Source organism: Staurois parvus, unplaced genomic scaffold, assembly GCF_062004578.1.
Source record: "Staurois parvus isolate SC_StPar_1 unplaced genomic scaffold, SC_StPar_1.0 ptg000586l, whole genome shotgun sequence".
NCBI lineage: Eukaryota > Metazoa > Chordata > Amphibia > Anura > Ranidae > Staurois > Staurois parvus.
The window spans coordinates 2,709,839-2,736,335 of NW_028318382.1; the positions used below are offsets into that span (position 1 = coordinate 2,709,839).

General features: G+C 41.5%; 1 protein-coding gene across 3 annotated transcripts in view; it reads right to left on the reverse strand.

Annotated features, from left to right (window-relative positions):
* Positions 1 to 1,350: 1,350 nt before the first annotated feature.
* The window catches only part of ELMOD3 (ELMO domain containing 3), a 50,603-nt gene continuing 25,456 nt past the window's right edge, over positions 1,351 to 26,497 (reverse strand). For all 3 annotated transcript variants that reach the window (XM_089692461.1, XM_089692459.1, XM_089692460.1), the window contains 7 exons: positions 25,686 to 25,777; positions 22,017 to 22,140; positions 18,047 to 18,169; positions 13,662 to 13,792; positions 11,143 to 11,219; positions 8,566 to 8,693; positions 1,351 to 6,146 (listed from right to left, as the gene is read on the reverse strand). In XM_089692461.1, coding sequence (XP_089548587.1) covers positions 5,926 to 6,146; positions 8,566 to 8,693; positions 11,143 to 11,219; positions 13,662 to 13,792; positions 18,047 to 18,169; positions 22,017 to 22,140; positions 25,686 to 25,777 — 896 coding nt within the window. In that variant the 3' untranslated portion in view covers positions 1,351 to 5,925. The remainder of the gene's footprint in view (positions 6,147 to 8,565; positions 8,694 to 11,142; positions 11,220 to 13,661; positions 13,793 to 18,046; positions 18,170 to 22,016; positions 22,141 to 25,685; positions 25,778 to 26,497) is intronic.

The following is a 26,497-nucleotide window of genomic DNA, read 5'->3' on the forward strand; positions in this document are numbered from 1 at the left end:
CACTTGTGGGATCAACACCAGGCTGTCAAGGACCTGAGCTCATGGTGCTGCAGCACAAAACGTTGCTCACACCTTTTTTTTTTCCTAAACCAGTACACATGCAGTTTTCCTAAAGTTTTCTATCTGGTCTGGTGACATTATGAGAACATCCTCTTGTGTATTAGCAGTGAAAGAGGGTGGACATACACGGCCATGCTCAGGTAAACGCTGATAGCGTCTGCATTAGTATTTCTTCATGCAAGCGTGTACATTGCCTCTCCCCAGAAGTGCCACTCTTGCGTTTGGGGAGACACACCATTGTCATTTACCCAAGAATGGCCATGTGCAGCCATTCACTTGTATTGGCAGCGTAAGTGACACGGGCGGCTCCCTGGACACTGGAAAGTCCTGGGGTTTTTACACCACGGCACACAGGAGCTGCTAAGCGTCCGAGTGCTTGAAGCCTCAGGGTTTACTTACCCTTTATACTGCAAGTTTGAATGAGACCAAGTCAAATACAAGGCCCCTCTAGTGGTTAAACATAGAGAAAATAATGAAACAAAATTATGCAATGAGTATAAAAAAAACAATGAACAAGCATTTTAAAAAATGAGCAAATCATATAAAAAGTGACTTTACACTGCAATAATATATGAAAATATGTTTTCAATGGATAAATAAATGCGGTGCCGCGCTCTATCAATATCTTAAAAAATTATTAATAAATTTGTGCCCTTTGCATATACATATATTACACCTTGTGCTAATAAATTACTAAACATCAATACACATAGTATTTCAATAATGACTTTATACTATATGAAAAGTTCTTTCCTTCAGTGGAATATCAATTTTCTTATGAATACAAATATGCAATTGAGTTCAATATACTCTCCTCTGTGCCAATTTAGATGTTTGTAACTGGTATGGCATGCAGTGAAAGCTGCACCGTGGATCAGTGTGATACACAAGACCTTTTCTTTCCTCAGCAGAATCCTTGATCACATTCTCCCCATATGGGACATAAATAGAAAGAAAAAGAGATACATAGTGTCTTATCTGGGGTATTAGGCTTTAATGTGCGTTAGTATTGCACTCACATGTAAAAAAGTAAAATAAGCCTTGAATACATAGAGCCGCAAGTAGCAGTGAGATGTGCCTTGTTGTTGTGTCTCAGCACACTGTCAATACTCACCGTGTCCTGAGTTCGGATGCATGATGACGTCCCTGCCCCTCCCCTATGCGTTACGCTACAGGGACTCGTAGCTTCCTCTGGGGGATGTAATATGTTTTCAATGGAACTACACTAAATTGTCTCTTTAATATGAGATTCATACTCCATAATAAGTGAAAACAACAAGAAAAAAAAGGTTTTGTATGACATTTTATTCTGGGAATGTGTACAAAGCTGCATTCATTTAAAGTAACATGCACAGATTCACTATTGCACATGCACATATTACATAGCATCATGTTACTATGTCCATGTCCTACAGATCACATACAGTAATTATTCCAAAATAATTTACATTTTATTAAAACTCCATAACATTGTTCAAATAAATGTTTCTGTCTTTTTGTTAAAAGCCCCTTTTCAACTTAAATTCTGGTCCCATTCCCTCTACCCCCAATAGCTATTTTTATAAAGTGCTTTTCTCTGGTCTGCACCATAGAGTGACAGCTTACATTCTGATTGGTGAATTTAGGCTACATAATATTTACCAAAAACTTAAAAAAATAGTACATTGATAAAAGTCCTATGTGGCACAAGGGATACTACTGGAAATGTCCTACATTGAGCAGGTAACAGGCATATGGAATAAAGCTGGAGAAATTAATCAAATGGGGATGTTGTCCACAATAACAAATCAATTTCATTTTTTTAAATTAAACCAGCCCTATGAACTTTATTTCATTTAGGGATTTTAAGAGAACTGAAATGTAATGACCCTCCTAGCCTATTCCATTTTTGGCTATATGTCATCTTCCAGCTGCAGGTAATGACAGTTGAAAGGAGAACATTAACAAACAGCATTTGTAAACATACAGCACATTCATTCTATTCACTGAAACACACTTAAAAATGACTGTTGGAATCTGATTGGTTGCGGTTGGTAAGTGCTCAGTTTTCGTTGGGACTTTTTACAGGCTTCCTGGCTAAACTGAGAATGGTTCATGTTGTCCACCACCACCAGTCAAATTTGTCTCTTCATTTTCCCATTCTATTATAGGAGAAACTCTTCCAACAGACTGGACACATACAACAGTTTTTAGGCATCAACTACTACTATCTTAAAAATAAAAATGGAACCTACTGCAACAGGTTGTCACATAGCGGGAGAGAGCTCCCATCTTTGACCTCACAGCTCAACAGGCACCATTTTCAATTCTTACCAAGCACAGAAATACAAATCATTGCTGTTGATAACAGTACAGATGATTTTCACTGGTTTAGCTAAAGAGTTGCATGTAGGAGGGCACAAAAAAAAAAAAACACAATTGCCCTACAAAATTTGTGTCATCAATATGAAATTTTTTCTTTTAGTGCTTCCCATAAATTAAAACCAGACACAACTAACTCGCCCTCTAAAAAACATGGACTTTAAAGTACGCTTAGTAGACTTCATCCTTAGGGGTTTTCCACTTCAAGATACAACATGGAAATTCCTTTTAGTTGGGTTCCATGCACATCAATTCTGCCCAAGCTGGACTCAAACAGATCTAATATAGAGGTCCTCTGCTGCTGGACACTGCTCACCAACTGCAGGGTCTTTCTGTATTTAGGTAGAAAGTGGAGGACCTGTTACAGAATAATTTCATGAAGTTACAAATGTGTGATGAAAAGTTCACACAAAACTTCATCAGGAAGGAAGCAGCCAAAACTCAATGGAACCATTATAGCACAATGTTTCTGCTCTTGGAAATACTAAGCAATATTGTCAGTCCTGCCTTCGTTCTTTCCTGTTGGACTACACAACACTGCCCCCCCAAATAAGACAAGGGGGAGTTATTCTGAAGTCCAGCGGGGGAGAGTTAAGGCAGGGCTGACAATACTGCCTGGTATTTCAGTGCACCACAGCAGTGTTGCTGGCTTTAGCCAGAGTTTAGGAACTCACAAGATTTCTGGCAGGATCAACAGGTATTTTATGTGCTTGCAGCTCTGGGAAACAAAACATGAAGAATGTGCATGTAATGCAGAGGTGTACAGAATTTTTTTTTATGATTTTCACTTTAAGTTCCTGGAATTTGCATCTCTGAGTTAATATACACTAACTTTTCACACGTGCACACATACACCTAAATCTGGATCCCTACACCAGCAAAAAAGGACAAACATTTATTCATACATTCATGTTTTCCAACAAACCCAACCAGTTTTACTTTTCTTAAGAGACCTATTAAGCCCACTACATAGAGGGCTTGCAATATCATTTCTGTTGTGTAAAATAGGCAAGCTTAACAGTACATCTATTTGTAAATTAGATTCCATTTAAAGTAGAACTCCAGGAATGCTAGATCCCTGGATCAGGGCACAGGCCATAATGATGTGACCTTGGCTGAAATATCTTGGTGCTGCAAGTTGCAGAGCTAGTATGAGAGGTTTCTTCCATCATTGCTGCTGTGTACAGTAAAGCGTCTGCCTGCTTGTGATGTATACCAATGTATGGCTCTTACTTCAAACCAGAATGTGGCATTGTAGCATCTATTAATTATAATTTTTTTCTGGATGACCAATCGGGTGTTTTATGGACAAATAGTACATGCTTAGTTTGCATAATGGAATAGTTATGGGTATTCAGTACTTACAAACAGATATGACCAACAGCGCTCGGAACCTCTTGCTATATCTAAGTTGCAGAGCCAGCAAACTTCTACTGCCTGTGCTCTGCATTTAGAATTAAATGTTCACTCCATAGAAGTCTATAAGATTTTGCAGCATCAGGCTAGCTGTAAATATGAGTGCCAGTAGCAGATGTATGCCAGCTTGGGATGAAGATCACTAAGCTGCAATGGAGGGGGCTGCAGCGCACATCGCTACCCTTACTGTGCCCAGATTTAAATGCCCGTCCCATTCCTGAAGATCTTATTTAGCTGTTAGACTTTCTCTCTTGACTACTGATTTTACCTCCGGGCCTGCAATGTTACTCAAATCAGGTCCAAGGTAGGCTTAGGATATTTGTACACCCAGATTTAAATGCCCGTCCCATTCCTGAAGATCTTATTTAGCTGTAAGACTTTCTCTCTTGACTACTGATTTTACCTCCGGACCTGCAATGTTACTCAAATCAAGTCCAAGGTAGGCTTAGGATATTTATACACCAAGTGTAATTATTACAGAAATATATGAACATTTGTAGTATTCATGATGGTATTTATAGCCAAATGATCAGCCACATAACAAAAAGTACCAGAACTGATTGTCAGACTTGTAAAATGTGGCTAAAGTTTTGGCCAATTCCTGTTTTCTGCTGATCTCTACACTAGAGTTAAGCATGAGTTACTCAAAGCCTAAAGAGAGATTACCTAACATACAACAAACAGCATAACTTCTAAGGGTCCCTTCTATCCTGCACAGTTGATCAAAAGCTCTCATACGTAGCTATGTTTATCAGACTGTCATTTACCAACATCGACAGCATTACGTTTCTCCATCATTGACACATACCACTTAGCTTGGCCATACATTGGCTAATTTTTCATAAGATCTGAACATGATTTAACATATTGACACAAATGGGATGATCTTTAGTGAAGTAACAAATTTGGGATCGCTTTATGTACGGTAACTTGTCGTTTTAAATTATCTACGCTGTCAACAGAGCCAGGCATCTTAGATCACTGGCTGTTCATATACAACTTCATATGCATATAACTGGCACCTCACTGCATGCATTTACATGTCTCAAAAACTGACTGCAGAGAACTGTTATCTGGACAATCATTTTTATAGAGAAGCTGCACTACCTGTCCTGACTTAAAAAGCATTTACTTCCTTCCTTGCACAACACAGGTAAAGGTGTTCTGTACTAAAGCATGATATCAGTTCCCATTTTTACATTACACTTGTTTAGGTCACAGTTTTTTTTTATAATGACAGGTTTGCTTTATTGAAGCTGTGCCACCCCGCCGTATACAAATTATGTTGTACAGACGAGGGAGCACCCGCCTTGTACAAATTATGCTGTACAGACAAGAGAGCACCTAGCTGATACCCCCCAATACTGTACCCTAAAGTCTAGCCAACATCCCCTCTGTCATAGGATTCTTAACTAAAGCTCTCACAGATGCCTATTGTTGGGAACTTACAGACAAGAGAGCGTGAGTAGCTTAGAATTAGATTTCAGTGAAATGAAGCAGTACCACCTCCGCCAATCATCTTATGGGTGGTTTGTGCCAATCTGTAATAGAAAGCAAGGGAAGTTTTGCCATCCACAGCCCTCTACCTGAATGGCTTGGTTACAGCATGCACCATACCCCAAGAATGCCAGCTCACATGGCAGTATGACATGGTCATTGGTTAATGTGTTGTAAATGGCCTCAGTATTACTATTCACTAATAGATCCATCACCACCACTCTCACATTAGCCTTGCTGCCTACTTTCTTAGCATCACTACTGATCTCCGGCCTCTATTCTCTATGCTGGCATCCTTGCTGTTTTCTTTGTGCCTAAGTGTTGTTTCCATATTGGGATCAGCCTGGGTGATATGCCCTGAGCATATAACATTAGTCACGTCAGACGTGATCTGCAGCTTAGGTTTTACATGTGGTACACATGAGCTATAAACTAGGCTCTATTTAAGCAGTACACAAATGGTGCTTTTTTTTCTGTAGTCCACATTCCTGGCAGTCACACCCAATGCACAACATGGATGGCGCATGGCTCACATAGCCAACATTGGCGATCACATACAACCTCATGCCTCCAGCATGCTCAAAGGTGGCTTCAGATGAGACGGTCCTCCTGCACCTGTTGCTCACACACCCCGGTGAAACACGTCCCACCAGCTTGTCCATTACTGCCCTCATGGGTGGAGATCCGCTGCTCCGAGGACTGCTGGGCCCAGATTTCCAGGGGAAGATCTTTAGGCAAAGGCCGCTCTTTCAGATATGCCTCCAACTGGCGTAAAAGATCTTTAGGCTTCCTCTTGGCAAATGTCTCAAGTTCTACAACAGAGAAGAATAGATGAAATGATAATGATGGCATTTTCTGTATGTATGTTACCTATACAGAGTTGCCTATACCACCCCTCCCATTGAGCGCCGCAGCTCCATTCATTTCTATGAGAAAGCCATACTCAGGGTAGCCTCAAGCAGCCATTTGGGTTAAAGTTGTTCTAAAGGCTTCTGTGTGCAGCGTGTCCCCAGCCCCCCCAAACCTTACCTGAGCCCCCTCTAATTCAGCGACGATATCAACAGCCTCTGCTATCTGGGGACTCTTGCTCCTTGTTGGCTGAGACCGCAGTGGGAGCCCATTGGCTGTCAATCACAGCCAGAGAGCCAATGAGGAGAAAGTGGGGGAGGGGGGCGCATCTAAATTCAGCTGGTTGAGCAGGAACTGGTTGAATTTGCATCAGTGTGTGACCATTCCCTCTTGACAGAAGTCAAACAACAGAATGTTGAGCAGGGATGGCCAAAGAGACATACTAGGAAACGTTTGTCAATCAGCTGCAGCTGCTGATCAGTGTATACTGACTGTGAGGGGTCCTACTGTCAGAATAACCAATGCAAAAGTAGGGGGGTTTCGCCATCCACCTTGTTTGTGTGGATGGAAGAACCTGTTTTTTTTTTTTTTTTTGTTCAGCCTGCTGGATGAACAAAATACAAACTGTCTATGGCCAGCTTAAGACCTACTGGGCAGCAATCATGGAAGTGGGAGAAATGAAAATGAAGTGCAGTTGTCCTTTATGGGTTTAGTGTAGGGTGAGGGATTGGACTCTGAGAATATTGGGCTTTTGTATGTATGATCTGCCTTTGATGTGAATGATGATGACTTTATATCATATTCATAATAATTAGTGACATCTATGGCCCAACTGTCAGAACACTTTAACACTTTTGAGGATGTGTTCCTTCCTAGGAACTATATTTACTATAGTGTATAGACTTATCTCACAACGCTGTACTACTTATACAGATGTAATAGGATATCAGACAGACATGGTCCCTTTTACTTTCACAGGTTTTTTTGATCAGCAGACCCAACAAAACAGGCAAATTTGGTAACCATTACATAGTGGAATGTGATTCAGAGGGGGTCTGATAGTGGCAAAGTACTAGCTTTGGGGTCTTTGCTGTATCCACTCGATGTCTCCACCACTGCATCTTTTGCATGTTCCCACCTCAAGGGGATCGTATTGTACTGCACCAGAATCAGCCAAGTAACATCTTCCTTGTACTTGATCTGATCAGCACACCATCCACACTTACTAAGCCCAATAAGATGAAGTGGTTGCCAGAAAAAAAAAAAAAACAGATTCCTCACCCACTGGGGACAACTGTGACTAAAACAGACCCACAGGACAAGGCTTCCGAACAATAAAGAGATCTTCCTCATTCTCCTTTTCCACACATTACACTCTGCTCTTAATGGGCCCTGGAAATATACACTGATCAGCCATAACAACATTACAATCACCCACCTAATACTGAGTAGGTCCCCATTTTGCTATCAAAACAGCCCTGAGTCATCTAAGCAGGGAATCCACTAGACCTCTGAAGGTATATTGTGGTATCTGGCACCAAGCAGTCAATAGCAGATCCTTTAAGTCCTGCAAGTTACGAGGTGGGGCCTCTATGGATTGGACTTGTTTTTCCAGCACATCTCACAGATGCTCGTTGGAATAAGGTCTGGAGAATTTGGAGGCCAAGTCAACACCTCAAACATGTTGTTGTGTTCTTCAAAGCATTCTTGAACCTATTTTGCAGTGTGGCAGGATGCAATATCCTGCTCAAAGAGGCCACTGCCATCAGGGAATACTGTTTCCATGAAGGGGTGTAATTGGTTAGAAAAAACCTTTAGGTAGGTCTTACGTGTCAAGTAACATCCACATGAATGGCAGGACCCAAGGTATGCCAGCAGAACACTGCCCAAAGCATCACACTGCCTCCACCGGCTTGCCTTCTTCCCATACTGCATTCTGATGCCAACTCTTCCCCAGGCATCGCAGATGTACCTGGTCATCCATATGATGTAAAAGAAAATGTGATTTGTCAGACCTGGATACCTTCTTCCATTGCTCTGTAATCTAGTCCTGATGCTCAGGTACCCATTGTAGGCACTTCTAGCTTTGGACATCGGTCAGTATGGGCACCCTGAATGGTCTGCAGCTACGCAGCCCCATACAAAACAAACTGCGATCCCCATTTTTTCTGCTTTCAACTTCAGGAACAGCATGCTCACTTGCTGCCTGATATATCCCACCCATTTTCAGGTGTCATGGTATCTAGATAATCAATGTTATTCAATGTACTTCTCAGTGGTCACAATGTTATGGATGATTGGTGTACATTTTTCTGTAGACACCTACTACCTACACAGACATATACTCCATCACAAAAAATACAGTGCCAAAAACTCAGTCACCTTTAAGGATGAAGCCGGAGTCACTGATGGTTTTGTTCTGTGTCTTCCACACATGGTAGAGGTGGTAGAAAATGGCCACATAAAGATCATTCAGTACAGCAAAGACTTGTTGTCTCCGGTTACACTCCCTGTAAAATCAATTTGCAATATTAATATATAGAGAATGTGCCAAATATCATAAGATTTCTGTATAAAGGGTTTCTTTCAAATTTGAAGTATGTTTTTTCAGTATATGCATAATTTTAATGATTGCAGAATTTAACGGAAAATAATTTTGATGAGCCTTTCACATGAGTAATGCTTGCTCTTCTAGTGTTACAGAGAGATAGAGATTACCCACCAGAGGGGACCCTGTGTTTTCAGCCACTGAGGGAGTGGATTGTTTTCAATTGTATTCAAATGTCCCCTCCCTCTCAGATTGTAAGCTCCAAGGAGCAGGGCCCTCCTAACCCTCTTGTATTGAACTGTATTGTTGCTGTATTGTCTCCCTTTATATTGTAAAGCGCTGAGCAAACTGTTGGCACTATATAAATCCTGTATAATAATAATAATGTCTCCCCAGTGATATCTATACAAAGGTAATATTAACTTTAGGGAGACAGCTGATGACATATCACTACACCGGCCCGTTGCCAGTGTCATGTGACCAATCACAGCTGATCACATGTCAATTGTATACAATGGATGGTTTTCTGTCATGCCATACATTGTATACAATTATGTTGTTAGTTGTGACAGCTCAAGGCAGTCACATGATACAGACAAGGCCAATCACAGCCCATCTGTAACATGTGATCAGCTTTGCCCAATCACAGCTAATCACAACAAAAGACTGAATGAATTTGTTTCATTCAGTAACAATGATTGCAAATATCAATGAAATACATTGGTATTAGCAATCATAATGTGTTAAAAAAACAAAATCCTGATCACTTGCCCAGAGTAGTTCAATGTTACTATGGTAACATTGTATTGCTTTGGTCAAAGTGTGCTGAAAAATAAAATAGTAAAAAAAAGGAACTGTGAAATACAAAATAAAAAAATAACAGAAACAATTGAAAAAAAAATACAAATTCAATTATTATTATTATTTTCAGCAGAATGTAGCAGAATACATTTTGACCTAATTTTATGAAGAAATGTTATTTGCAAAATTTTATAACAGGAATGAAGAAAAGTGTTTTTTTTTTCAAAAGTTTCAGGTGTTCTTTTTTTTTGTTTTATTTAGCATAAAAATAAAAAATTCAGTGGTGATTAAATACCACCAAAAGAAAGCTCTATTTGTGTGAAAAAAATGATAAAAATGTCATATGGGTACAGTGGGGCATGACTGCGCAATTGTCATTAACAGTGCGACAGAGCTGAAAGCTGAAAATTGGCCTGGGCAGGAAGGGGGTATACGTGCCTGGTATTGAAGTGGTTAAGTTACTGAGCTCAGGTGTTTCCAGTGAAGGTTACAAAGTCATGTTAGACAATAGTACACTTATAACCTTGTGACAACAGTTTGAGGATGGCCCTCTTCTGTTCCAGCATAGATGTACTCCTATGTACAAAGCCAGCTCCATAAAGACATGGTTTGATAAGTTTGGTTTGGTTTGGTGTGGAGGAACTTGGATTGACCTCCTGGGATGTGTTGGATTGTCAATTGTGAGACAGGTCTTCTCTTCCAACATCAGTACCTGACCTTACAAATGCTCATTTGACTGAATGGACACAAATAATCACAGATAAAGTCAAAAATACTTGCAAAAGGGAAGAGGCTGTTATAGCAAAATAAGGGGGTGAGGGAGGGTTGGGGAGACTCCATATTAATGCCCTTGGTTTTGGAATGGTATCCATCAGAAGCTCAAATATGTGTGATGGTCAGATACATTCAAACTTTTGCCCATGTACTGTATAAGGTTCCATTCAAACTTGCAAATGGGACTGACACTGAGTACATGCAAGAATCCCAAGAGGGGTTCCTGGTGATTAGGTGCGGGAGGCAATCCCACTGAAAGCAATGGGAAGCTGCTGGCTTCCACAGCTACTTGCATGTAACTGCTCAAAGTGCTCACCTGCAGATAACTGGCCCTGGACTCAGAATGTCTGTGTCCAGGGCCAATCACTCGCAGGTGATTTCTTCAACATGTGAGTGGTCACAATTAGCTGCGGGGGCCAGCAGCCTCCCATTGCTTTGAATGAGACTGCTTCCCACAGCTAACCTCCAGGAATCCCCACTGTGGTTCGCACATGTAATTGGTGTTGGCCACATTTGCAAATTTGAATGAGACCTAAGGCTAGCCATACCTGGGTTGATTTTCGACCGATTTTTCTTTCAAAAATCGGACCTAAGAATAATCGACTGATTTTCACTCTGTTAGTGGAGCAATGGCACTGGCTGATTTTTGTGGTTCCTCCCCATTTCATTTATCGGACATGTTGGAAAATTCTTGAAAAACGACCGATATTTAAAATCATTGGTGGCACCATCGGATTACAGAACGAACAATGTTTTCAATTTTCGATCGAAATATCATACGGAATTTGAACCATGTATGGCCTGCTTAACACACCCTTTTAAACCTATGTGCTCACCTGGACACCCGCTCCTCTCTCAGGGTCTGTATACAAATCCTGGTGATGTTTATGGACATTATACAGAAGGGAAAATTCTGGGAAAGACACAAGAGCGTTGCACAAATAAGAATCGTGTAGTACTAATACACATTATGTATATCATTTTCTGCATGATACAAACATGAAATGACAGTTGCTCAATCTGCTCTTTTACCATATGACTTGATATCTAAACCACTGACTGACAGTTCACAGAGGAAATAATAACTGGACCGTGGACTGGACTGTGGATGCAATTGACTATTAAGGGATAAATTGCCATTGAAGATGTGTGCATCAAGAAAGCTTGCATCTTTAAAAAACTCAAGTTAGCCAAAAAAGCGAATTACATACACAAACTTTCAGAGGTAAAAATATAAAATGTTTAAAAACTAGAGAGTAAGAGCCCATTCACACTTGTGCGACTTGTCATGCGACTTTGGGGGTCGCACCTGAATGATATACATGCGACTTGTGTGCGACTTTGTACAGCAGAAAAAATAATCCTTGGTCAAAGTCACACCAAAGTCATACTGTACAGTCAAAAATCTCTCGATTTTTAAGTTGCACAAGTGTGAATAGAGCCTAAGACAAATATTAAACATGAAGGTGACATCACCCTAGTAATATAATCAATCCTCTATTGATAACTTTAACTGTGCATATGTGAATGGTGGCTGTCCTACCTAAATAAATATGTGATTACCAATTATGTGATTGCAATTCACAAGAACTGAGCTGGATCACACAAATCACTGATAGCTGTTCAATTACAGTGAAGGAAATAAGTATTTGATCCCCTGCTGATTTTGAATGTTTGCCCACTCACAAAGAAATGATCAGTCTAAAAATCGAATGGTAGGTGTATTGTAACACTGAGAGACGGAATAGCAGCAAAAAATTCAAAAGAAATGCATGTCTAACAAATTATGCACTGATTTGCATGTTCATGAGGGAAATAAGTATTTGATCCCCTATCATTCATCAGAATTTCTGGCTGTCGTACAGGTAACAAGCTGAGAATAGAAGCAGTCATTTAAAGGGAGTGCTGCTAATCTCATTTTGTTACCTGTATAAAAGACACCTGTCCACAGGAGCAATCAATCAGATTCCAAACTCTCCACCATGGCAAAGACCAAAGAGCTGTCCAAGGATGTCAGGGACAAGATTGTAGACCTACACAAGGCTGGACTGGGCTACAAAACTATCGCCAAGCTGCTTGGTGAGAAGGTGACAACAGTTGGTGCAATCATTTGCAAATGGAAGAAACACAAAACAACTGTCAGTCTCCCTAGGTCAGGTGCACCATGCAAGAAGATCTTGTCAATGATCTCCAGGCAGCTGGAACGACAGTCACCAAGAAAACAATTGATAACACACTATGCCGACAAGGATTGAAATCCTGCAGTGCCCGCAAGGTCCCTCTGCTCAAGAAAGCACATGTCCAGGCCTGTCTGAAGTCTGCCACTGAACATCTGAATGATGCAGAGGAGGACTGGTTGAAAGTGTTGTGGTCAGATGAGACCAAAATCAAGCTCTTTGGCATCAACTCAACTCGCCGTGTTTGGAGGAAGAGGAATGTTGCCTGTGGCCCAACAACACCATCCCAACTATCAAACATGGTGGTAGAAACATTCTGCTTTGGGGGTGTTTTTCTGCTAAGGGGACAGGACAACTGCACCACATCAAAAGGGACGATTGACGGGCAATGTACCATCAAATCTTCGGCGAGAACCTTCTTCCCTCAGCCAGGGCATTGAAAATGGGTCATGGATGGGTGTTCCAGCATGACAATGACCCAAAACACACGGCCAAGGCAACAAAGGAGTGGCTCAAGAAGAAGCACATTAAGGTCCTGGAGTGGCCTAGCCAGTCTCCAGACCTTAATCCGATTGAAAATCTGTGGAGGGAGCTGAAAGTTCGAGTTGCCAAATAGCCACCAAACCTTTGTGACTTGGAGAGGATCTGCCAAGAGGAGTCAGAGGAGGGCCAAAATCCCTCCTGAGATGTGTGCAAACCTGGTGGCCAACTACAGGAAACGTCTGACCTCTGTGATTGCCAACAAGGGATTTGCCACCAAGTACTAAGTCATGTTTTGTCAAGGGGATCAAATACTTATTTCCCTCATGAACATGCAAATCAGTGCATAATTTGTTAGACATGCATTTCTTTTGAATTATTTGTTGCTGTTCTGTCTCTCAGTGTCACAATACACCTACCATTCGATTTTTAGACTGATCATTTCTTTGTGAGTGGGCAAACGTTCAAAATCAGCAGGGGATCAAATATTTATTTCCTTCACTGTAGATATACACATTGCTTGATGTGCACATTCACCTGCACAGATTCTCCCTTGTTTTCTTCCTATATTAAAACTGTGATCCATCTGTCCATTTAAATATCACTATGACTAGGATGAAAAGAGCACTGTATGATAGTCCTGCATTAGTAGTCATAGGCATTGCAGAATATCTATGCACAGTAAGATCCATAGAGACCTGTGTGTGGTGCTGTGACAGCCGGAAGATATCATGTGCCAGGGGCAGTGTTTTTGGCTCCATCACCATGTACAGCGGGTGCATCAGACCGAGCAGACCTGCAGCTCTTAAGTCTGTTCCAGGATCCATACCTGCAGGGGAAGAGTATGTGCAAGGTTACAGACCGACTGTTCACAGGAGCACATAGTGATGATATTTTCATATCACTTCAATTAAAAAAAAGCTGCCTAAAACACCTCCTTAATGCAGTGAAAGTTTTCTTTTTGTAAATGAACACACTGCCATATCGATGTGTTTTCTGTAGCTGAGTTGAGATTTAAAGGACTAACCATATGTTCAAGCAGTGCTCCATAAGCACCTGTGCAGAGGCCTGCATTCCCTGGTTCAGGGACCACATTGGCCACTCCGGCGGCATTTCCTTCCATCTTTTCTTGATATAAATGCACTACCTATTTTGGAGACTTTTGATTCCCCTGTGAGGCATTTTTCAATGTTGGTTACTATGACTATACATGGACTAGGTAAGATTCCTTTTACTTAATCGCTGTGGTTTAATACACTGCTCAAAAAATGAAAGGAACACTTTTTAATCAGTATAGCATCAAATCAATTAAATTCCTGGCAGGGGCGGACTGACCATTTGGAAACTCGGGCACTGCCTGAGGGCCCGGGGTCAGTAGGGGGCCCCATGAGATGCCCCTGGTACCTTTTTCATAGGCTTTTTGGAGTTTGGGCAAGGACACAGGGTCCCCATGATCCCCTATTGCCCGGGGGCCCCATTAGGTGTCAGTCCGCCCCTGATTCCTGGTATATTGATCGAGTCAGTTAAGTAGTGGGGGTGTTAATAAGTTTGAGCTGCTTTGGTGTTAGTGAAATTAACAACAAGTGCACTGGATGGGCAACAATGAGACGACCCCCAAAACAGGAATGGTTTTACAGGTGGAGGCCACTGACATTTTTTTCCCTACTCATCCTTTCTGACTGCTTTTACTAGTTTTGCATTTGGCTAGGGTCAGTGTCACTACTGGTAGCATGAGGCGATACCTGGACCCTACAGAGGTTGCATAGGTAGTCCAACTCCTCCAGGATGGCACATCAATATGTGCCATTGACAGAAAATTTGCTGTGTCTCCCAGCACAGTCTCAAGAGCATGGAGGAGATTCCAGGAGACAGGGAGTTATTGTAGGAGAGCTGGATGATAGGGCTGTAGAAGGTCCTTAACCCATCAGCGGGACCTGTATCTGCTCCTTTGTGCAAGGAGGAACAGGATGAGCACTGCCAGAGCCCTACAAAATGACCTCCAGCAGGCCACTGGTGTGAATGTCTCTGTCCAACCAATCAAAAAACAGACAGTCCATCCAACGCCACTAGGCTGCACCTCAGACTGTCCAGGAGCTCAGTGATGCCCTGGTCAAGATCTGTGAGGAAATACCCCAGGACACCATCCGTCGTCTCATTAGGAACATGCCCCGATGTTGTCAGGCATGCATACAAGCACGTGGGAGCCATACAAACTACTGAGTACCATTTTTAGTTGCTGCATTGAAATTTCAGCAAAATGGACTAGCCTGCTGCATCATTTTTTCACTTTGATTTTTGGGGCGTCTTTAAATTCAGTCCTCTGTAGGTTGGTAATTTTCATTTCCATCAAACAATGGGGCATCCTTACGTTCCTAACACATTACCCCGTCCATATCAGTATAGATATCCTGCATATTTTCCCCATTTAGATCTGATTTGTTTTCAAAGTGTTCCTTTAATTTTTTTTGAGCAGTGTATATTGACCTTATGATACCTTTCTGATATCTGACATGGCATTTACAATTTAATTTACCGATGTCAGTTCCATGTTACACACCTTATATCTTTTGTACAGTAGTATTAATGCCCTTGCATCCATTACTATTATTGAATTTGGCATTTACACCTTATATATATTATATATATATATATCTGTCATTGGGCCAACAACGATAGTTGTCTTTTTCGTCTAATACAGAATGGCCATATAATTTGGTGGTGACTTTTTGGGATCCTTGTAGCAGTCCCGTGGACCTTGGAGGTGTCGGTACCATTATTTTGACGATCCTTGGCGGATGGTGGTTTCACTCTCTTTTCCTTTTTTTGGATTGTTTGCATTTAAACGGGCTTCACTGATGCACACAAATGATCGTAAGTGTAACTATTGAGGCATCTGTGTACATTGATCTGCAGTGCTTTATATTTGTTTACAACTTTGTAACATATATTTGTTATTATGGTTATATATACCATTGATGTGCCATTACTGTGTTATAGCACCATTATACCAAACTGTTCCCCTGAGATAGGAATTTCATTCCGAAACATGTTGGGAGTCTTAGGAAGAATACACCACTGCCAATCAAGACATGTATCTACATTGATGTATCTGTAATCCATATGGTATATGTTTGTCAATCAAGTTGGTGTATCATACTTGTGGCTGAACTTATATTAGCTTTTACTGGCCATGTGGCCACTACTTTAGCCACTTCAAGTCTGGATGCTTTCACCCCCTTCCTGTTCAGGCCAATTTTCAGCTTTCAGTGCCATCACACTTTGAATGACAATTGTGCGGTCATGCAACACTGCACCCATATGAAATCTTTAGCATTTTTTGAGACAGATAGAGCTTTCTTTTGGTGGTATTTATTCACCACTGGGATTTTATTTTTTTTGCTATATAAATAAAAAAGACCAAAAATTTTGAAAAAAAAAGTATTTTAATAGAAAAGTTTCCACATAATCTTTCTTCATAAATCTTGGCAAAAATGTATTCATCTAAGTTTTTAGTAAAAAAAACAAAACAAAAATAAATTAGTTTATAACCAAAAGTTAGAATTTTTTTGTAAAAAATGTTTACATTATTTTATTTTTATTATATTATTTTATATATATATAAAAAATTTTTACACACTGTCACCTTAGTAGTACAGCGTCCCCATAGTGACACTGTACTACTTGTGGGGGGTGATGAAGATTTCTTTTTTCTTTTTTTAACATGGATTGTTTTTACACCCATAAAGGCTGTAAAAGCAATCATTTCTCCTCTCTGGCTGCATTCCTGCAGCTATTGAGAATTACTGTGCGAGCTGTGATTGGTCACAGCTTGTCACATGGTACAAGGCTGTTGTGAATAGCCTTGTACCATGTGACCTCTGTGATCATTCACAGATTTCATTAGTAGTAAGCAATGATGTCAAGAAGAGACATCTTGTTTAATACTATTCATGTGATCACTGATTGGCCAATCAGTGATCCTACGAATCAGGACCCCACACAGAGGTCCCGTACAGCGATCCAGAGGACACAGTGGGCACCGATCGTGGTGCTGCGCGCTTCCAGGGAGCACGCACAGGCAATGGATGCGGGGGGACGTTTAAAATCATCCACCAGCATCGCCAGCGCTCCCATCTGGCCATTTATCGCAATGGGCCGGACGGGAAGAGGTTAAATAAAGATTGACAATTGGTCTTTTAATATGTTGTATGCTCTATACCAGGGTTTCTCAACTAGGGTTCCTCCAGAGGTTGCCAGGGGTTCCTTGAGCAATTTTTGCCTCTCAGATAAGTTCCCACTGACACCATTGATCTTTTTAGCTATCAGTAAGGGGGTAATTCTTCCCAATGACCACAAGTGTAAGGGGCATTCTTACCTCTGACATCACACTAATGTATCATGAATTGTGGATAAAGTCATTTTTAGCAGGGGTTCTCTGAGACCGGAAAGTTATGTCAAGGGTTCTCTGCGTTGAAAAGGTTTAGAAAGCCTGCTCTATACTTTTCTGCCTTTAAAGTCCCATTGGGTTTTCTTATCCTATAGGTCTTGTTTCTGTGTCACTTATTAGGGATGGTGGCAGCTGTTACCTGATTAGTACTGTCAGGCTCACTCATATCTTCTATGAGCACTGTTTCAGGTATATGCATATGTTGTCATATGGGCAGCACAGTGGCTAAATAGTTAGTACTTCTGCCTGGCAGCACTAGGGTCGCTGGTTCGAATCCCAACCACGGCACCACCTGCCTGGAGTTTGCATGTTCTCCCTGTGCCTGCGTGGGTTTCCCCCGGGTACTCCGGTTTCCTCCCACACTCCAAAGACATGATGGTAGGTTAATTGGCTCCTGTCTAAATTGTCCCTAGTATGTGTATGTATGAATGTAAGTTAGGGACCTTAGATTGTACACCCCTTGAGGGTTAGGGACTGATGTTAATGTACAATATATATGTAAAGTGCTGCGTAAATTGATGGCGCTATACAGTTACCTGAAATAAATAAAATAAATTACAGCCCCTGACTATGTACAGCTCTACAGAAGACATTTAACACTAGATAAATTAATAAATAGAATAGCTGCAGTTTCACCTTGGAATCCTAATTGTTCCCAGTGTGATCCATATAAGGGGCAGTCAAAGCGGGCGCCTGTCAGCTTCTTGTATATGGTCTGCAGGACTCTAACATGAACTTGCTGACTGCTGTCCAGTGGACCTGAGTAGAAGAAAAAAAATATTGTAAAATATCTGCTTCTGATACATCCTTAACCACTTCCAGTCTGGACACTTTTACCCCCTTCCCGACCAGGGCAATTTTCAGCTTTCAGTGCTATCACACTTTGAATGACAATTGCGCGGTCATGCAACACTGTACCCATATGAATTTTTTACCATTTTTTTGAGACAGATAAAACTTTATTTTGGTGGTATTTATTCACCACTGGGATTTTTATTTTTTTTGCTATGTAATTGAAAATGTCCAAAAATTTTGAAAAAAGTGTTTTTCTTATAAGATTTTGCAAATAAATAATATTTCATCATAAATCTTGGCCAAAATTTATTGTATTATCTTTTTAGTAAAAAAAAAATAAGCCAAATTAGTGTATAACCAAAAATTATAATTTTGAAATTTTTATATTATTTATTTATTTACCGTATTTTCCGGCGTATAAGACGACATTTTAACCCCTGGAAATCGTCTACAAAGTCGGGGGTCGTCTTATACGCCGGGTGCTGTGCTGAAACCTTACCGTACTTCCGGGTTGACGCTACTGCGCATGTCTTCGGCAGCAGTAGATGATCGCGGATCACCATAGCTCGCAGAACTGCATGAGACGTCGGATGCAGCAGTGCTCGATTGAGCTTGACTGAAACTGTGATATGCAGAGAAGGGATACACAGTGATTCTGCGCATGTCACAGTTTCAGTCACGATCAATCGAGCACTGAACGGCTGCATCCGACGTCCCATGCAGTTCTGCGAGGAATGGCGATCAGTGATCGTCTACTGCTGCCGAAGACGTGCAGAAGCGTCAGCTCGGAAGTACCGGTATGGTACTGCTGCATCCGACCTTGTCCCCTTAACTTCTATGAGATACGGTAATTAATTATTAATATTATAATGTCTGTGGCAGTTCTGTGCAATTTATGGTATCTTGGAGACAGGCAGGGCTGGGCAGGCAGGGAGAGCTGACCCACCCAATCCAAGCAGGCTTTGTATGCAGTGTGCACAGTGTGCACAGAAAATACTGGTACATTGCTTGCCGTGATTGGTTGGAAGAGGGGGGTAGTCTTATACGGCGAGTATAGCCCAAACCCTATATTTTAACAGGAAGAGTAGGGGGGTCGTCTTATACGCCCAGTCGTCTTATACGCCGGAAAATACGGTATTTATTTTTAACATACTGTCACTGTAGCAGTACAATGTTACCATGGTGACACTGTACTACTTGTGGGGGGTGATGAAGATTTATTTTTTTTTTTTTACACGGATTGCTTTTACACCCATATAGGATGTAAAAGCAATCATTTCTCTTTTTCTCTGTCTGCATTCTTGCAGCCATTGAGAACTACTGAGTGAGCTGTGATTGGTCACAGCTTGTCACATGGTACAAGGCTGTTGTGAATAGCCTTGTAGCATGTGACCTCTGTGATTATTCACAGATTTCACACGTAGTAAGCAATGATGTCAGAAGTGACATCTTGCTTACTACTTTGCACGTGTTCACTGATTGGCCAATCAGTGATCACATGATCGGGACCTCGCACAGAGGACACAGCGGGCACCGGATCGCGGTGCTGCATGCTCCCAGGGAGTGCGCACAAGCAGGGTGTGGGGAGGCCGTTTATAAATGGCCACCTGACCCTGCAGTTCCACCATCCGGCCGTTTATATACAACAGCCGGTCAGGAAGTGGTTAAAGCTCAGGCAAACCAAAACAATCACCATGACCAATGTTACACCATGTACTACCGCAACGAATGGTAACACACTGCAGACGTGAGCTGTGATGCACTGCACAGTAAATTGCACCCCAACACACATCTAGAATGCCTTGCAACACACCTGTGTTATAAAACACTACAGCACTTAGATGCATATACTTTATGCATTACATTACCCTACACTTAAGGGCTAGTTCACACTAGATGCAGTCCAAAGCATTTTTTTTCTGCATCAAAAATGCATGCACAGTGTTTTCCATGTATTTCAATGGGCCTAGTTCACATCGTTGCAGTCAGTTCCCAGGGCAGAAAGAAAAAGTAGGACATGCTGCATTTTTTTCTGCACAGAACTGTACTACAACATAGCAAACTGCATTAAAACTACGGTGGTGTGAACTGTAAGGAAAAATGTATCCAGGATGCATCCGGAGTGCGTTTTTGTGGTGTGAACTGGCCCTAATAGTCAAACAGATCCAATGTTTTAGTACATTGACAGGACATTCCTTTTAACCACTTAACGACTGCCCAACTGCCTGCAATGTACTGTGGATTGACAGCCACTGTAGGCAAAGCGACTTACTCACACGTGGCTGTCTAGGTTTCGGGTGCGCGCATACTCGCACGCCTTGTGTTTGTACACAGTAGGAGCCTGTCAGCAAGTCCCGGCCAATGATTCACGGATGGGACCTGCCATGAATCCTACAGAGATCTGTACAGAGGGAATGATCTCTGTGTGTCTCATCATTGCAAAACAGGGATGAGAAACGTAGAGATCTGTTCATAAAAACAGCACACTTTACAGACATTACACATAGTTAGGCACACATTTAACCCCTTGATCGTCCTAGATGTTAAACCCTTCCCAGCCAGTGTCATTAGTTATGTGACAGTGTATAATATTATCATGCAACGCTGTACCCAAATGCAATTTATATAATTTGTTTTCACACAAATAGAGCTTTCTTTTGGTGGTATTTGATCACCACTGGGTTTATTATTTAAAAAATAAAATTTCTTCATAAATTTTGGCCAAAATGTGTTTTGCTATATGTCTTTGATAAAAAAAAAATCTCAATAAGTGTATATTGATTGGTTTGCATGAAAGTTATAGTACCTACAAACTATGTAATATAAACTGGAATTTTTATTTATTTTTTATACTACTAATGGCAGTGAACAGCGACTTATAATGGGATTGCGAAAGTGTGGCGGCAATCTGTCACTGGAGCTGCAGGGAACTAACTGCCACTCTGGCACATAGGCACTCTGTGCCTATGATCATGCTCTGTGTACTGCTTTGCTGTAGGACTGAGGCTTGCTAGTAGTAGGAGTAACAGTGCCTTGAAAAAGTATTCATACCCCTTGAAACTTTCCACATTTTGTCATGTTGGAACCAAAAACGTAAATGTATTTTATTGGGATTTTATGTGCTAGACCAACACAAAGTGCCACATACTTGTGAAGTAGAAGGAAAATGATAAAAGGTTTTCAAAACATTTTACAAATAAATATCTAAAAAGTGTGGTGTGCATTTGTATTCAACCGCTATCTGCACCATACAAAAACGCATGTTGGAGACTGAGCAGCCATTGATTATATTTGTCGCTCAGCTGTCACATGTGGCTGTCATGTATTAGTTGTTCACAGCATCCTCTCAGTAGGTGTCCATTGCATGCCTTTCTGTACCCTTACTGCACAGTACACTTCCCATAAGCTGAAAGCAGAACACAGCAGGTTGATTTACTGAAGTAGTAAAGCATGTTCACTTTGCAAAGTGAATTTTCACTTAGCTTAGTGAATGGGGTGAGGCTAACTGAATATTTACTTTGCCAGGAATACCCAATCGTGTGCAAAAATAAAAAAAAAACACCAGCACAGCATCATCTCATTAACTAAGGCAAGTGAAAATGCACTTTGCAAAATAAATATGCTCTACTCCTTTAGTAAATCAACCGCTTTTTTCCTAACTGCTTCAGCGAAGTGTTTCCCTTTCACATGTCAACTGAGGGCTGTTCTTCCCCAATACCTTCGTGGGGAAATCACCAATTGTAACATCTGAAAACTGCGTATAAGCAACCAAAAGGTTGGAGCCTTTGGCCTCTACTGACACAATACCTACACTGTGCTATTGCCAGCACTAAGTCTCTCTCTGCATGGAGGTCTCTATTAAGCCGCGGTGGTCCAAACAGAAGGTGAGCGATTGCAGAGAGGCCAGTGCGCCGTACCGTGGGCTGGATCCTTTTCTGGAGGAGGAAATGGACAGTAAGTCAGACATACAGCAGACACCACACTGCAAAGAGGAAAAGAAAGGAGCATTTGCAGATATGATATATTGGTTTCACTTCATTTAATGATCATTCTTAGACCTTGGACACGGAAGTGAGAAACTGCATTTATAGGTATATGGAGGCGCAGTTCTCTACGTTATAAATAATGCTGAAAAGTAAAAAAAATGGCAATTTTTTTAGATGTTAGACCTAATGTCTAGGCAAACAGCTGAAAAAAGATGAAATATATACAAGGGATTTTCTTTCATATGACACAGGATCTTACATAGCTTTCCAACACAGCACAGCCCTATCTGGCAGGACAGGGTACATGATTTTTATCTGTTGCTGATTTGACACTAAAAGGAGAAAATCTCCCTGTCACTCTGCTCTATCTCCAATCTGCATGTACCTTGCTAGCATTTGAGCACTGTGACACAAATGATTGGCTCTTGTGCTGCATCTCCCTTCCCCAGCCTGAGCTCTGCTGTGTAGGGATTGCAATCAGGGCCGACTTTAATATTGATTGGACCCCGGGCAAACATTTTTTGGGCCCCTCCCTCCTCTGCGCTCCTATGGAGATTGATGTGTAGAGCAGGGAGGGTTTTGAGCGGCCGCCGGGAGAGGAGCGCTGTCACTTGTAAATACAGAAACACTGCTTCTGTATTTACAAGGGACAGAAGTGAGCAGCGCCGGAGATGGTGGAATTAAGGCTAAAATAAAAAAACCCTGGCGGGTAGCGCAAGCTCAGGGGGCAGCAGCTGTGGACCCCACAACAATGAGTGGGCCCTGGGCAGCTGCTCCATTTGCCCCATGGCAAAGACGGCCCTGATTGCAATAACCTAATGCCATGTCAAATTCAGGTGCTTACACTGGTTCTGTTTAGCTTTAAAAAAGCATACTTGTTATTTAAAGTGATTGCAAGCCTATTTTTTTTTTAAAAAACAAACATGTCATACTTACCTGCTCTTTGTAATTTATTGCACAAACCAGCCCTGATCCTCTTCTCAGGTTCCCCACCAGCACTCCTGGATCCTTCCCACTGCTGAGTGCCCCCATAGCAAGCCGTTTGCCATGGAGGCACTCATGCAGGATCATTCCTGAGCTGTGCTCTGGGTGTTCATTGTCACCCAAAGCGTGGCTCGGCCCTCGGAGAGGCTCGGCCCTGCTCTCCGCTCCCTGCTCACTGGATGTGATTGACAGCAGCAAGAGCCTATGGCATTAATGTAAAAAAAATTAGGCCTTTAAAATCACTTTAAACAGCACAACACTGAACAATCTTACAGAATCCCACAGAAGATTAAGGTCAATGAAAGATGGGATGATAGGAGGGTTGGATGTCCTGCAGGAAGGCAAGGTAGACAGTGAGTGTGAAGGCAGAGTAGGTTTCTCAAGTAGTGGGTCGTGACCAGGGGCGGACTGGGCCGCGGGGCAAGTGTCCCCCAGGCCTTTCTAATGCCCCAATAAAACGTCCGGTGCCCTGACAACATAGCTTAATAAAAACCACTGGCAACACTAATATAAATGTTAAGACGGCCCGGACCGCAACTATGGCTGGCCTTAATATTTGGATTTTGTGGCCAGTCAGTCCTGTCAAGGTGGTGCACACGGTGCACTTACAAAGCAGTCCCACGGCCCCTGCGCTCATTCCTCCTTCCTTCCTGCAGCACTGGGAGGAAGTGTCATATAACTACACTTTCTTCCAGCCAGCTAGCTGCGCAGGAGGAAAGAAAAGCATTGGACACAAGCAAATGACTCCGCTAGGTACTTTTCCTGGGTTGTAGTTGGGTGATAGAGAGTGCATTTTGAAAGGAATGAAAGAAAACAGGAAAGAGATGGTGATGGGATTAGGGGGAACTGAAAGTGTGCATGAAAGGGGAGAAATGAAGGAAACCAAGAAACGGGAGGGCTTGAAAAGGGGGTCAAGGTGGGTATTAAAGGAGGGTGTGAAAGGGGGATAAGGAAACAGTATAAAAGGGGAAAGGAAGGGGGCATGAAAGGGTGGGCTAATGCAGGGCAAGGAAGGGCGGACTGAAGGAGTGCATGAAATGGGAAGGGGGACTGAAACCCCTCACACAATACTGCACAAACTATATTGTTTATTTAAAAAGCCACTGAAGACATTAATACTCATAATTTAGTGTAGAGGTAAAGGAGGATTTGCTCAGTTTAATGGGCTATTAGTGTGAGGTATAGAGGTAGAGGGGACTTGCCCTCCAGAGGAATTACCCCCCTTCCTGACCAGGCCATTTTGTGCGATACGGCGCTGCGTTAGTTTAACTGACAATTGCCCGGTCATGCAACGTTGTAAATAAATGCAATTTATGTTCTTTTTTCCCCCACAAATAGAGCTTTCTTTTGGTGGTATTTGATCACATGTGCATTTTTTATTTTTTGCACTATAAACAAAAAAAGACAGACAATTTTGAAAAAAAAATATTTTTTACTTTTAAAACATGTCCAATAAAAAAATTAAATTTAGTCATAAATTTAAGCCATTCTGTAGCCATTCTGCTACATGTCTGCTAAAAAAAAAAGCCCAATACGTGTAATTTAATTGGTTTACGTGAAAGTTATAGCGTCTACAAATGGCGGTATAGATACTGGAATTTTTTTTTTCTAACTAGTAATGGCAGTGATCAGCGACTTATTGCGGGACTGAGGTGGGCATTCTGACTCTGGGGGGAACTGACTAACTGCCACTGACATTCCCAGTGACACTAATACAGTGATCAGTGCTAATAAAATGACTAATAATAACACTGGGCAGGAAGGGGTTAACATCTGAGGCAAAGGGTTAATGTGTGCTGTGTGTGTTTTACTAGGGAAACAAGCTGCTTTGTAATGCTCTGCTGTGCAGAGCAATACAAAGCAGCCTGTTCATGCTGGCACGGGAGAGATCCGTATTGTTTACATACAGACCTTTCCCGTCATCTTCATGATCAATCACCGAGTCCCGGCTAAGAATCAGCAGCTGGGACCCGGTGATTGACATGCCAAGGAGCCAATAGCAGCGTAGGTAGGGAGTATGCACGCACCCCTTACCTGGCAATACAAAATCACACACATATATATACATATATATGTGTGTGTGTGATTTTGCGCATCCCTGCCACCCTGTAGCAGTACTTCTGCTTTAGGGCGGTCAGGAAGCGGTTAAAGCTTGGAGGTATTGGTGAATTTTTGTTATTTTATGTATGCTTAAAATAATTCTTACTGCACTATCAATTTTGGAAGGAAATAGTTTGTTTACTGTTTAAAAATGCATATACATTGTAGAATATGGCACAAGTTGTTTTGTGGAATAAATGATGTTTCGGAAATTCAATTATTTTTGGATCGCGATTTAATGACCAAGGACAAATGTGGGTCCTGAGGTTCCACAGGTTGAGAACCACTGGTCTATAGCATTGTATGTTCACAACTACTTTACTGTCGGTCACTGACTGCTATTCTAACATATCTTTTTTTTTTTTAATAACACTAATACTATAGACAGTAAAAGCACATCAGATACATACCATGTACTCAGAGAGGTCCGCTGTCTGGAAATATTGCAATGCTTCATTGAAGGAGATCAAAGGCGTTTGTCCAGGAAGGTCACTCAGAAGCCCTGCTTACATAAATTTTGAAATAGGTATATATGTCTCAATGTTGTGGCAGATAAAAGCACAAAAACAAGGTATGGATGACAAAAGTACAGCTCTGTGTATTATTCGTATTGTATTGACGGCACATGTACAGCTCTGTGTATTATTCGTATTGTAATGACGGCACATGTACAGCTCTGTGTATTATTCGTATTGTAATGACGGCACATGTACAGCTCTGTGTATTATCCGTATTGTAATGACGGCACATGTACAGCTCTGTGTATTATCCGTATTGTAATGAAGGCACATGTACAGTTCTGTGTATTATCCGTATTGTAATGAAGGCACATGTACAGCTCTGTGTATTATCCGGATTTCTGTTTGGCTATAGGGCATGAAGTGAAGGGAAATTTCCCCAATGGTACACAGATGGTGAAAAAAAAAATCTGACGGGGTTATAACCCTCTCTTTCTCTATCCCAGAAGAACAAAAAAAAGTTTTGCCTATAGTTATACTGTAACATCTCTTCCATGGCATTTGACAGCAAATCACACCTGTAGCCATGTAAAAGATGGAATCATATAACTAGAACAGGGTGGTTCCACAACTTTCACACCTCCCATACTGTTCTTGGACAATAAAACTGTCTTTCTATGGTAATTGGATTACAGTGTTGGTGCTACATGTGTGGACATAAATGCTGGGTTATCATCCTGACACTCATTGAAACTGAAGAGGTG